General features: G+C 39.5%; 1 protein-coding gene across 1 annotated transcript in view; it reads left to right on the top strand.

The window, feature by feature from the left end:
• cpdp (CPD photolyase) overlaps window positions 1–14,607 on the top strand; it is a 41,279-nt gene that overhangs the window by 19,793 nt on the left and 6,879 nt on the right. The window contains exons 7-8 of the mRNA XM_061890312.1: window positions 7,851–8,003; window positions 9,985–10,106. Coding sequence (XP_061746296.1) covers window positions 7,851–8,003; window positions 9,985–10,106 — 275 coding nt within the window. The remainder of the gene's footprint in view (window positions 1–7,850; window positions 8,004–9,984; window positions 10,107–14,607) is intronic.

The following is a 14,607-nucleotide window of genomic DNA, read 5'->3' as shown; positions in this document are numbered from 1 at the left end:
ATAAGTGGTGCTATTGTGTTGGTTTAAAAAGATTGATTAAGACTTGACGATGGACTAAAATTCCCTTTCAATTTTGAGGGGTATTTTTCCCCTGAAAATACTGGTATTCTAAATCAACATTGTCCCACTTTTGGTAGTTCTGTGTCAGAGGTTCCACCGTGGTTAATGTCCTAGACTGTTTTTCAGCAGTCTAATCCCAACTGCTGCGCACAGAGTTGTAAGTGCCTCCAGAAGGCAGGTGGCGTTTCAATCAATTCGTCCAATATGAACACATCCTATACGTATAAACGAATCACAAGCTTTGTCACTGTTGGGGTTGTGCCCCGGCGCCTCAATCCATAACGCTGCAGTGCAGCAATTTCACGCTGCTGCCTCTTATCCTTCAACCACGAGATAGCTTTTGTCACAGGGCCATTCTATTGATTTTTTTCAGGGAGACATTGACTTTAGCAGGGTCTCATGAAGAAGCGCGAGGGCTTGCCGCTGGCATACACGTGGCTCAAGTACGTCCACGTCCTTCAGTCCTCTGCTCTTTACTTATTGCTAGTATAATGTTTTGTTTTGTTCGTGCATGCGCATGTGATCATGAATACCTTTTTGTGTCTTTGTAGACATAAAACAATGGCTAATCGATAACTCTCTGCAGCTTAATGCAGGCAAAACAGAAACACTGGTTAACGCACCTGGTGAATTAGTTCCAGGGATTAAACCATAGGTGTCCATAACACGGCGTGTTCAGTTTGACCCGTGAGACGTCATGAATTTAATAAGGAATCTAGTCCGCAGGTTGCTTCCAATTTGATTTTAAAGGCCTACTGAAATGAGATTTTCTTATCTAAACGGGAGTAGCAGGGCCATTCTTTGTGTCATACTTGATCATTTCGCTATATTACCATATTTTTGCTTAAAGGGGAACATTATCACAATTTCAAAAGGGTTAAAAACAATAAAAATCAGTTCCCAGTGGCTTGTGTATTTTTTGAAGTTTTTTTCAAAATGTTACCGGTCTCGGAATATCCCTAAATAAAGCTTAAAAGTGCCTTATTTTCGACTCTCAGCGAAGACACTGGCCACTTCCCTGTGACGTCACACAGTGCTGCCGATTTAAACAAACAATGGAATACCACAGCAAGATATAGCGACATTAGCTCGGATTCAAACTCGGATTTCAGCGGATTAAGTGATTCAACAAATTACGCATGTATTGAAACGGATGGTTGGAGTATGAAAGTATTGAAGAAGAAACTGAAGCTATTGAGCGAATAGCTATTGACGCTATTCATAGCCATAGCATGGCCGAATAGCTGCGTTAGCATCGCCGGTAAAATGTGCGGACCAAACGATCAGGACTTTCGCATCTTTTCACACTGGAGCAACTTAAATCCGTCGATTGGTAAGTGTTTTTTTCGCATTGAAAGTGGGTGGAAGGAAACGTAATATAGTTGCAAATGCATCTACAGGTTATCCAGACATCTCTGTTCCATGTCTGCTTTAGCACCGCCGGTAAATAGCATGTTAGCATCGATTAGTGTAGCATGTTAGCATCGATTAGCTGGCAGTCAACATCAACAAAACTCAGCTTTGTGATTTCGTTGACTATCGTTGCAAAAGCATCTGCAGGTTATCCATACATCTCTGTGCCATGTCTTTCTTAGCATCACCGGTAAAATGTGGAGACACTCTGGCACATTCAATGGGGGTCTGGCGGCAGACACTTTCGCATCTTCGGGCCAGTGGTGCAACTTGAATCCCTCCCTGTTAGTGTTGTTACACCCTCCGACAACACATCGTCGAGGCATGATCTCTCCAAGGTTCCAAAAAATAGTCGAAAAAACGGAAAATAACAGAGCTGAGACCCGGTGTTTGTAATGTGTTGAAAATGAAAATGGTGGGTGTGTTACCTCGGCGACGTCACATTCTGACGTCATCGCCTCCAGCCCGATAAACAGAAAGGCGTTTAACTTGCCAAAATTCACCCATTTAGAGTTCGGAAATCGGTTAAAAAAATAGATGCTCTTTTTTCTGCACCATCAAGGTATATATTGACGCTTACATAGGTCTGGTGATAATGTTCCCCTTTAAAGGATTTAGTAGAGAACATCGACGATAAAGTTTGCAACTTTTGGTATGTGCGAGTGACGTCACAAATTGTAGGGCTCCACACATATTCACATTGTTTATAATGGGAGCCACCAGCAGTAAGAGCAATTCGGACCGAGAAAGCGACAATTTCCCCATTAATTTGAGCGAGAATGAAAGAGTTGTGAATTACGATATTGATAGTGAAGGACTAAGAAAAAAAATACATTTTAAAAAAATTCAAAAAGCGATGGCGGCGGCGGCAAAGTGAGCGTTTCTCATGTAATTAGTCACATTTACTAGGATAATTCTGGAAGATCCCTTATCTCAGGGGTCGGGAACCTTTTTGGCTGAGAGAGCCATGGAAGCCAAATATTTCAAAATGTATTTCCGTGAGAGCCATATCATATTTTTTAACACTGAATACAACTAAATGCGTGCATTTTTAAGTAACACCAACATTTTTAGAGCATAATTTTGTCTCTTATTATTTTTCATAATATTGTTATTCTGAAGCTAACCAATAATGAATAAAATGTCATGTCTGTTGATCATGTTTTTGTTTGGCCATGTGCTGTTTGTCTTTTGTACTCTTTAAGTTCCTGTTTTTTTTCCACTCCCTTGTCTGGTTTCCTTGGTTACTCATTTTGTCCACCTGTCTCTGGTGGACAAAATGCCCGCTCACCTGCTTTCCGAGCACTAATCAGAGGCAGTATTCAAGCTTGTCTTTGCCAGTCAGTCGCTCTGGCGTCAATGTGATCTTTTCTTGCTCTGTGCTGACTTGTTTCATGCCTTGCCATAGTTTCGTGCTTCATGCCATGCCAAGTAAGTTTTGTTTGATTTATGTTCATAGTCTGTTTATGCGTTAGTTGTTTCTAAGCTGTGAGCGATTTTTGTTTGTATCTTTTTTTAGTTTAAATGCCATGCCCCGAATTGTATGTCTGCCTTCCTGGGAGAACGACCCCGCAGCAAGCTGCGACCCCGCCCATCGTGACATAAAATACTTCTTACCATTAATCCGACTTCTTGAACAGGTGCGGTAGGAAACAGATGGATGGATTTAAATGCATGAGAATGTTTTATATTTTGCACGTTATTTTTAGCACTGTGAATTCCAGCGGAATTATTCGTAATTATCGTGTTAAGCAATGTCAGCTAAGATTTATCTGAGAGCCAGATGCAGTCATCAAAAGAGCCACATCTGGCTCTAGAGCCATAGGTTCCCTACCCCTGCCTTATCTGCTTATTGTTGTATTAGTGTTTTAGTGAGATTTTAAAGATTGTAAAGACATACCTCGAGGTCGGATGGCTGCTGTGAACACGCAGTGTCTCACAGAGAAGCCGAGCTGCCTTTTTTGACAGCTGCTGCAGGATGACGAATAATCCACTGATGTCTCCGGTATAATACATATCACAATGTTCCCATCCAAAAACTTGCTGGTTGACGTAGAGAAACATGTTCGCCTGACCGCTCTGTGTTAAAGCTTCACAACAAACAACGAAACACCGGTTGTGTCTCGGTGCTAAAGACAGCTGCAATCCACCGCTTTCCAACAACAGCATTGTTCTTTATAGTCTCCATTATTAAATGAACAAATTGCAAAAGATTCAGCAACACAGATGTCCAAAATACTGTGTAATTATGCGGTCAAAGCAGACGACTTTTAGCTGCGAGTGGTGCAGCGCTAATATTTCCTAACAGTCCGTGACATCACGCGTATGCGTCATCATTCCGCGACGTTTTCAACAAGAAACTCGCGGGAAATTTAAAATTGGAATTTAGTAAACTAAAAAGGCCGTATTGGCATGTGTTGCAATGTTAATATTTCATCATTGATATATAAACTATCAGACTGCGTGGTCTGTTCTGGTGGTTTTCAGTAGGCTTTTAAACATCCAACAGCAAATTGCTCCAAGTTTGCAGCCATTTTGTGGTCAATGGCAGTAATCTAGGTTAATGACTATAATTTGCACATTGAAGTGTACACGGCGCAGTATTTTTATATTTGACCGAATCCAAGCAATTTTTCCCACTCATGTTGCAAAAAAAAAAAACTGCACAAAAAGTCACATGTAACACAACCTGCTCACTGAACTTTGTGGATGTTATAAAAAAAAAAATGTCCAACCACAACACATAATTCCAAATCACACCCATTTAAATCCCCTGTAATGAATGATGGGAAAAATGCAAAACACTCTCTCCACACTTATCCATGTTTAGAGCATTTTAGCTACTGGATATTTTTGTTTGGTTACTAAACTTTTAAGAGGATGTCATGGAAGTAAACAAGGTAGGAGTCTAACTTTCACGTACTCTTTATTATCTAATTTTATATTAATGAATAATCACATTTCCATCATAATAATGTGTGTATGTATGTATGTATATATACATTAGGGCTGCAACTAACGATTAATTTGATAATTGATTAATCTGTGGATTATTACTTCGATTAATCGATTAATAATCGGATAAAAGAGAAACTACATTTCTATCCATTCCAATACTTTATTTAAAAAAAAAACAGCATACTGGCACCATGTCCTTTCCACTTGCCAAATTAAACAAGGCAAGTGTTACAACATTTTTATTTTTTTTAATAAAGTGCACCAGGGCTATATAAGTAAACATTGATTGATTGATTGATTGATTGTCCTGCACAATAGCAATAATTTTGTTTAGGGGAATTTCAAACCTGGCTATTACCTATTCCAACCATTCTGCAATGTTGGATGCTGAATGTCTTTCCTGTAGCGCAGGGGTAGGGAACCTATGGCTCGCGAGCCAGATGTGGCTCTTTTGATGACTGCATCTGGCTCTCGGATAAATCTGAGCTGACATTGCTTAACATGATAAGTAATGAATAATTCCACTTGTAATAAGTGTTAAAAATAATGTTCAAAACATAAAACATTCTCATGCATTTTTAGTCCATCCATCCATTTATTAGCGCACCTATTCAAGAAGTTGCGTTAAGAAGTTATTTATTTATTAAAGGTTAGTGTGGGGCTTGTCCTCCTGGGGGTTCTTCAGACCACCAAGCACCGACATGAGAGCCCGTTTCAGGGTAACACTATTGTTTTATTTTTCAATAAGTCCCTCAGTTGCTTTCCAGCAATTGTATTTTTCTCTTTCGTTCTCGCTCGCGCTCTGGCTCCAGCCCCAACCCCGTCTCTCCTCCTGGCTGCTGCTTATAACAGAGCGACAAGTGATTAGATAACAAGGCTCAGGTGGGCCATCTACGCAGCTCTCGCTGATTTTGAGGCCGGTCCTGGCACACCCCAGTTCGCTGCAGGCCCGCGGGCCACGCTCCCTCCACAGTTAGCTTCAGAATAGCAATGTTATTACAAAAAATAAGAGACTTATTATACTCTATAAATGTTGGTCTTACTTAAAAATGCACGCGTTTAGTTGTGTTCAGTGTTAAAAAAAAATATTATATGGCTCTTACGAAAATACATTTTAAATTATTTGGCTTTTTGGCTCTCTCAGCCAAAAAGGTTCCCAACCCCTTCTCTAGTGGCATGATCGTAAGGCAGATTGACTTCATATTCCATTTATTTCCAAGTAGTGGCATGTATTGCCCAGGGGAGGCTACACTTGTCCATCAGTAGTGAGAGCAATTTTGCTCTGGGTGGCTTTTACGTCAGTCTACACTGCATGGAATGTCCGCTCATACTTCCTCTCCATCAGTTTGGTAAAATGGTTCCTCGAGGGAAGAGTGTAATCGGGGTTGAGGACGTGAATAATTTGTCTAAAACCTTCATCCTCCACCATTGATAGTCGACTCATGTCAGTTACCAACATATTCAGGATAGCATCAGTCAGTGCAGCCGCTTGCTGTGTGGTGTGCAGACCTTCCTTTGTACCAAGTCTCGATTGATGGCTTGTTTCTTTCTGAAATGAGAGAAACCATATTATGAACGTACATAGTAGCATCATTTACATGTAACTCAATACATATCCAGTTGATTTAATTAATAATTTCTGACGAAAAATATAAATATGCCACCACATTAAAAAAACAGCTAAATTAAATAAATGACCATTGGAGTTGCAGAATACACCAATAATACCACGGAAATGTAACTCATCAGATCAGAACTGGGTCAAATATAGTACATGTTTCTGTTGTGAGTAATAAAGGATTCACTTTAGGCTACCTCTGAATCACAGCATGAAATATACCAGCAGCTTCATAACTTTTGTATACAAAAATGTCACTCAAATCCTAATAGATTTTCATAGCTTTATTGGGCCCGGCTGTATTGATCCATTGTGAAACCAACCTGAGATATTTCTGTCCGTTACGTTTTTTTCCAAATTGTTAAACGTGCGTTTTCCCTCTCAAAACGGAGTCAAATGTGCCGGGGACACATTATCAGCCTTCCGTTGCAACAAAGACATAACGTTAACGTTACTCATAAAAAAAGCTGAACTTATGAATGCCTGTTGCCAGTTATAACACAGAAAATGAAGTCGCCGCACTATCCAAAAAGTTCCTAACACTCTGAAAGTTAAAGGGGAACATTATAACCAGTACTATGTAAGCGTCAGTATATACCTTGATGGTGCAGAAAAAAGACCATCTATTTTTTTTAACCGATTTTCGAACTCTAAATGGGTGAATTTTGGCGAATTAAACGCCTTTCTGTTTACCGAGCTGGAGGCGATGACGTCAGAATGTGACGTCGCCGAGGTAACACACCCACCATTTTCATTTTCAACACATTACAAACACCGGGTCTCAGCTCTGTTATTTTCCGTTTTTTTGACTATTTTTTGGAACCTTGGAGACATCATGCCTCGACGGTGTGTTGTCGGAGGGTGTAACAACACTAACAGGGAGGGATTCAAGTTGCACCACTGGCCCGAAGATGCGAAAGTGTCTGCCGCCAGACCCCCATTGAATGTGCCAGAGTGTCTCCACATTTGACCGGCGATGCTAAGGCAGACATGACACAGAGATGTATGGATAACCTGCAAATGCATTTGCAGCGATAGTCAACGAAATCAAAAAGGTGAGTTTTGTTGATTTTGACTGCCAGCTAATCGATGCTAACATGCTACGCTAATCGATGCTAACATGCTATTTACCGGCGGTGCTAAAGCAGACATGGAACAGAGATGTATGGATAACCTGTAGATGCATTTACAACTATATTACGTTTCCTTCCACCCACATTTAATGCGAAAAAAACACTTACCAATCGACGGATTTAAGTTGCTCCAGTGTCAAAAGATGCGAAAGTCCTGATTGTTTGGTCCGCACATTTTACCGGCGATGCTAACGCAGCTATTCGGCCATGCTATGGCTATGAATAGCGTCAATAGCTTCAGTTTCTTCTTCAATATTTTCATACTCCAACTATCTGTTTCAATACATGCGTAATCTGTTGAATTCCTTAAGTCGCTGAAATCCGAGTTTGAATCCAAGCTAATGTCGCTATATCTTGCTGTGGTATTCCCATTGTTTGTTTACATTGGCAGCACTGTGTGACGTCACAGGGAAATGGCCAGTGTCTTCGCAGAGAGCCGAAAATAAGGCACTTTTAAGCTTTATTTAGGGATATTCCGAGACCGGTAAAATTTTGAAAAAAACTTCAAACAATACAACAAGCCACTGGGAACTGATTTTTATTGTTTTTAACCCTTTTGAAATTGTGATAATGTTCCCCTTTAATACACAACAGTTGCTGCTGCGCTGTGTGAATAAATGTTGCTTACCTCCTAACTTACTTACCAAACTTGTCAACCTTCACATCAGGACACCTGTCTGCCCAGCGTGTGGCCCTGCAAGTCAAAAAGTGTGGGAAGAACGCCAGTGAATCAGTTGCACCCTTCATCGAGGAGTTGGTGGTGCGCCGAGAGCTCACCGACAACTTCTGCTTCTACAACAAGAAATATGACAGCATAGAGGGTAAGTTGCAACTTTTTGCCAAATTTAGAAGTCTGTGCTGCTTTGATCGCTTAAAAAGGTTCATTATAGCTTCTTATTGAATATACTTTTCAGTTATCTGGTCAGACAAAGTTCCAGAACAGTACCGTAATTTTTACGGGCCATCAAATGCACCAAATTATAAGGTAAACCGTCGATGAACGGGTCTATTTTCATACACAAGGCGAATTAAAGTGAATTTTTTCTACATTTAAAACAATTCATTGTGGTCTACATCAGTGGTCCCCAACCTTTTTGTAGCTGCGGACCGGTCAACGCTTCAAAATATGTCCCACAGACCAGGGGGGGCGTTTTTTTTTTTTTTGTTTGTTTGTTTTTTATAAAGAAATACAATCGTGTTCTTACGGGCTGTATTGATCTATATTGATATATAATGTATATATTGTGTTTTTTATGTTGATTTAATAATTAGAAAAAAAATATATATATATTTTTTTTAAATTTAATTTCTTGTGTGGCCCGGTACCAATCGGCCCCCGGTGGTTGGGGACCACTGGTCTACATAACATGTAATGGTGGTTATTTGGTCAAAATGTTACAAAGATTATGTTTTACAGACCATCTTCAAGCTACTTTCCGCAGGCTGCACCATTTTATGGGCGGTTTTATTTAAGTGCCTTCGCTCTGACAGCGTCTTTGTTCTACCGGTAGTTTTTAGTGATTTCATAGCAAGTTTGTTCTAATAAGTACGTCCACCTCGCTCTGACATAACGACAATGTGAACACCGGCTTCCAAAATGCATGAACCTTATGACTTTAAGCTTTGGTATTGCTTAACATGAGTATCCAACATTGTATCCAACATTGTAACAACATTTCTAAGTCAGAAAAAAATATAAACTCGCTATATGTCTCCTTTTAGTTTAGTTTAGTCTTTATTTGAAGGGACAATGCACAGAAACATTCAGCTCAAAGACTGATATGTTCTGTAGCGGATTATAGCTAAATATATACTCCACCCAAATTATACTAAACACTTCCCAGTCACAACAATTACAAACATCACTATGAGCCCGTTGACCTTCTAGAAACTTAAACTTCAGCTCAGCTCGCTGGCAGTTCAGGCTTGAGGTGAAGGCTAATTAGCTTTTAGCGTAACGTTAGCTCGTTTTGCGGTGTGTGTGTGTTAGGGGCAGCAAAGCCCTGTCTGTCTGTTATTTCATTGAACTCCATTGTGTTCAGGGATGAATAGTCTCTCCTATTGTTATTGTACTATTTTTCAGCAATGGTTACATTAATCATTAGTAATGTAGCAGCCTAGTTTTGAATAGCAGGGTCCCTGCTATCACATGTTGATAAAAATACAACATTTACATAATAAAAGTCAACTACAGGCTTCCCAAATACTGTAATAAATTAAGCATGATGATTTGATTTTATATGTAGAAGAAAGGTTGTTTCATTTTATGTAATCAAAGCAACAACTTGAGGCAGTTTAATGTGGATTAACATGGGCAGAATTATTATAGTTTTTCCAATATTAAAAGGATAAAGCCGATGTTTACAAATTTGTTAAATAAATAATAATATATATATGTGTATATGTGTATATATATATATATATATTTGTGTATATGTATGTATATATATATAATATGTGTATATATATATAATATGTGTATGTATATATGTATAAATATATATATATATGTATAAATATATATATGTGTATGTATAAATATATATGTATAAATATATATATGTATATATGTTTATATATATATATATATATATATGTGTATATGTGTATATATATATGTATATATATATATATATATATATATATATATATATATATATATATATATATATATATATATATATATATGTATGTGTTTATGTATAGTTATATATGTCGCTTTGTGCGACATGTAATTGATGACATTTTGAGCCTTGCACATCAGAACATATTGATCTTCTTTTGTATGCCACGGGTTTCCAGGTGCGTACGAGTGGGCTCAAAAGACCTTGAAAGATCACGCCAAAGATGAGAGGCCCTATCTGTACAGCCGAAGTCAGCTGGAGAACGCCAAGACCCACGATAAGCTGTGGAATGCAGCTCAGGTACAACACTAACCCTCAGAAAGATTTATCCAACAGTAGAGTGGAAAAACAAGTTGATTTTATATTCTGAATTGTGTTTCATTGTATCCTCTAAACCATACCCAATTGTAAAGTATGTGGAAATACTGTCTAAACATCACAAAAGGCCATTAATTCAGTCGGACAGTTAGAATATCTTCAGCAATTTCCGTAGATTCTACGTCACTCGAGGAACACATTTGCAGTCTGACCATATTATCAGATCGGTCGTACTGGAAATACGCAAACATTGGAAATATATGTGCTGTTAATCATTCACAATCCTTGTGTAAGACAAGACATTTGAAATCGTAAATCAATACCGTATTTTCCGGACCATAGGGCGCACCGGATTATAAGGCGTACTGCCGATGAGCGGGTCGAGTCAGATCTATTTTAATACAAACGACGCACTAATAAGGCGCATTAAAGGGCTCATATTATTTATTTTTTTTTCTAAATGGAAAACACTTCCTTGTGGTCTACATAACTTGTGAAGGTGGTTCTTTGGTCAAAATGTTGCATAGAATATGTTTTGCAGACCCTCTTCAAGTTGCTTTCTGACAGTCACTTGAGGATGCGCCGTTTTATGGCCGGTCTTATTTACGTGGCTCACCTTCGGCAGCCTCTTTTCTCCGTCATCTTTTTTGTAGCGGTGTAGCGTGCAAGGACGGAAGAAGTGTCAAAAGATGGAGCTCACTGTTTATAGACAGTCAGACTTTACTTAACTCAATGACGGAGCAGCATCTCCTCATCCGTGGATCACTACTGCAATAACAATGCCGGAAATGTGTCATGAAAAAACGTTCGACTGGAACTCTCTAATAAGTAAAGTTCTTTGGGTGAATAATTTAAACTCACTACACCGGTATGTTTTAACGCTTTCATGGCGAGTTTACTGACAGATATAAGTAAGATCTTTACACTACTTTATATTAGAAATGGCAACAGTGGAGGATGAATGTCCCATAGCAAGAAAATAGAGAGAAAAAAAAAGGTTATTGACTATAGTGTCGTGACGGACTACAACCTGCGCAAATGGTCAGGACTTATGCAGATCCCAAATACAGATCAGCAGGTACCGGAAGGTAAAAAAAGTTACTTTTGCATATTATTGCGAAACAAAACGGCAGATAATGTCTTTCACACGATAATACTCGTATGTTGAAGCACAGTACAATCCATCAAGCGGTGCGGCTTCATAGCTTACCAAAGTCGAACTAAAACATTTTGAGGGATTTTTGAGTACCATGTGTAATATTTTTTCAATGGAACATATAAAATGTTGGTGTTGTTTACTTGAGTCATTGCAGTCTACACATATCTGTGACTGCCATCTACAGTTCACACATCATTTCACCATGTATCAAATAAAATAGTTTCAAGGTCGGTAAGCACAACCAAAATTATTCCTTACATTAGGCGCACCGGGTTTTAAGGCAAAACACTGTCGAGTTTTGAGAAATTGAAAGGATTTTAAGTGCGCCTTGTAGTCCGGAAAATACAGTAGCTAACAATAGAGTCAACAAATTGAGGGTCCTCTCTACTCCCAATAAAACCCTCTTAAAAAAAAAAAAATCAATAAACCGCTAACATTAATCCATTTAAATATTGTGACCGAAAAATTTACCAAATATGAGTGATATTATTATTATTATAAGCGGTAACGCAGACGGCCTATTTTAGCGCCGCATTGATAGCAGTGAGCTAATGCTATTTTACTCTGCTATTGTTGACACACTGAGCCAACCTTTCTCAAATTTGGTAAGAGTTAGTTGTAGATTATAATTAATGCATCGCTCACTTGGTAGTAAAAAAAATGTGGCCATAGACCGAGAGATTGGTCGACTTTGACATACCCGAAATGGCCAAAAAGACGCTTGTTGCTGCAACTTTTTTAAACCCTTCACGTAGAGATTGGTTGTTTCTTCATCTAAACGGGATTATGCGAGCCTCCTGTCAGTCGGCATCCTGCCGAGAGTGGAAATTGTACAGTTTGTTTTGTTATGGTTAGTTTGTATGTTTAGCACCCAGCAATGCTATAGTGTTTCAATAAAGCTGCTTTCGCTTAGCACTGGGCTTCTAAATTGTATTGCTCATCCTCCTTGTGTTCGGGCTCAAAAATAGAAGGATCTGGATGATTATTTTTCCCAACGTAACCGTTGTTGCCTCTCACAAAGCCTGCTTGATTAGCATTGTTGTTGATGGGGAAGGGATCTGTTGTTCCTCCTGCTACGTCGCTGATCATGTATGACTGGCTTGCTCATTATCTCTCAAAAAGGCTCGGTAATTTCTGTGAGATTTATACCCCAAAAATTTGGCTGGGGGCCGAACGCTGACCGCATGCGAAGTAACGTAAGTAACCGTCAACAATACTTTATTTACATTCCGTAACCTGTATAATAACCAAACTGTAGGGGCATTGTTATTGAATGACCAAACACAGAGGAACTCTCTTTCTAGCGTACTAACACATCGGCGGTATTAGCCCTAGAAGCTAACTACGGCAAGAGATTAGCTAGCTTCTATGTCAAAACAAAATGCGTTTCAGTTTGTAATGCACAACACAATGCATTAAGACACTAATTTGTACTGACTGAAAAACATGAACAGTCATGATATGGTATCGTTAAAGCATTAGCTCACATTTCATGTTTTGTTTGTACATAGCTAGCTTGACAGTGTATGTTGTCTGTCATGATACACACGCGACGTGCTGCATGTATTATGTGCAATATAAAGTGTGAGTCACTCGATGGCCAGTTATGTTTGGTCCAGCTTGCCGGGGACGTTTTTTCCGGTTAATTATAGGTAAGCACTCCATTTATGTCGAAGTAGCGTGGCTTCAAATTCCACATTTTGCAGCTTCGAGTCACTTTCGCCTCACTATCGGCTTCTGTCTGCTCCAACGTCCTTTGTTCTCGCTTGCAGAAGCAGTATTTCATTCTCCATGAAATCAGATTTTAAAAGATAAGGTTGTGAATCCTCTTTTTGTCCAAAAATAGTCGTCTTTGTTGTTTGTTACCAAGTGATTAGAACACACACTGTGTTTGTTTGTGGAAGTAGGAACACACATTGTGGGACGTGCGCTGCTATGGAAACGGAAATGATTGTGCCAAAGATTTAATTCCTGCATTGATTAAAATGATCAAAATACGGTAAATATGGTACATCAATCAATCAATCAATCACTGTTTACTTATATAGCCCTAAATCACTAGTGTCTCAAAGGGCTGCACAAACCACAACACAAACCACTACCACATCTTCGGTAGGCCCACATAAGGGCAAGGAAAACTCACACCCAGTGGGACGTCGGTGACAATGATGACTATGAAAACCTTGGAGAGGACGAAAGCAATGGATGTCGAGCGGGTCTAACACGATACTGTGAAAGTTAAATCCATATTGGATCCAACACAGTCGCGAGAGTCCAGTCCAAAGCGGATCCAACACAGCAGCGAGAGTCCCGCTCACAGCGTAGCCAGCAGGAAACCATCCCAAGCGGAGGCGGATCAGCAGCGCAGAGATGTCCCCAGCCGATACACAGGCAAACAGTACATGGCCACCGGATCGGACCGGACCCCCTCCACAAGGGAGAGTGGGACATAGAAGAAAAAGAAAAGAAACGGCAGATCAACTGGTCTAAAAAGGGAGTCTATTTAAAGGCTAGAGTATACAAATGAGTTTTAAGGTGAGACTTAAATGCGTCTACTGAGGTAGCATCTCAAACTGTTACCGGGAGGGCATTCTAGAGTACTGGAGCCCGAACGGAAAACGCTCTATAGCCCTCAGACTTTTTTTGGGCTTTGAGAATCACTAATAAGCCGGAGTCCTTTGTACGCAGATTTCTTGCCGGGACATATGGTACAATACAATCGACAAGATAGGATGGAACTAGACCGTGTAGTATTTTATACGTAAGTAGTAAAACCTTAAAGTCACATCTTAAGTGCACAGGAAGCCAGTGCAGGTGAGCCAGTACAGGCGTAATATGATCAAACTGACTTGTTCTTGTCAAAAGTCTAGCAGCCGCATTTTGTACCAACTGTAATCTTTTAATGCTAGACATGGGGAGACCCGAAAATAATACGTTACAGTAGTCGAGACGAGACGTAACAAACGCATGGATAATGATCTCAGCGTCTTTAGTGGACAAAATGGAGCGAATTTTAGCGATATTACGGAGATGAAAGAAGGCCGTTTTAGTAACGCTTTTAATGTGTGACTTAAAGGAGAGAGTTGGCTCGAAAATAATACCCAGATTCTTTACCGTGTCGCCTTGTTTAATTGTTTGGTTGTCAAATGTTAGAGTTGTATTATTAAATAGAGGTCGGTGTCTAGCAGGACCGATAATCAGCATTTCCGTTTTTTTGGCGTTGAGTTGCAAAAAGTTAGCGGACATCCATTGTTTAATTTCATTAAGACACGCCTCCAGCTGACTACAATCCGTCGTGTTGGTCAGCCTTAGGGGCATGTAGAG

Source organism: Nerophis ophidion, linkage group LG28, assembly GCF_033978795.1.
Source record: "Nerophis ophidion isolate RoL-2023_Sa linkage group LG28, RoL_Noph_v1.0, whole genome shotgun sequence".
In the NCBI taxonomy this organism is placed as follows: Eukaryota; Metazoa; Chordata; class Actinopteri; order Syngnathiformes; family Syngnathidae; genus Nerophis; species Nerophis ophidion.
The sequence above is the reverse complement of the archived record's forward strand: the minus strand, read 5'-3'. Positions and strand labels throughout refer to the sequence as shown.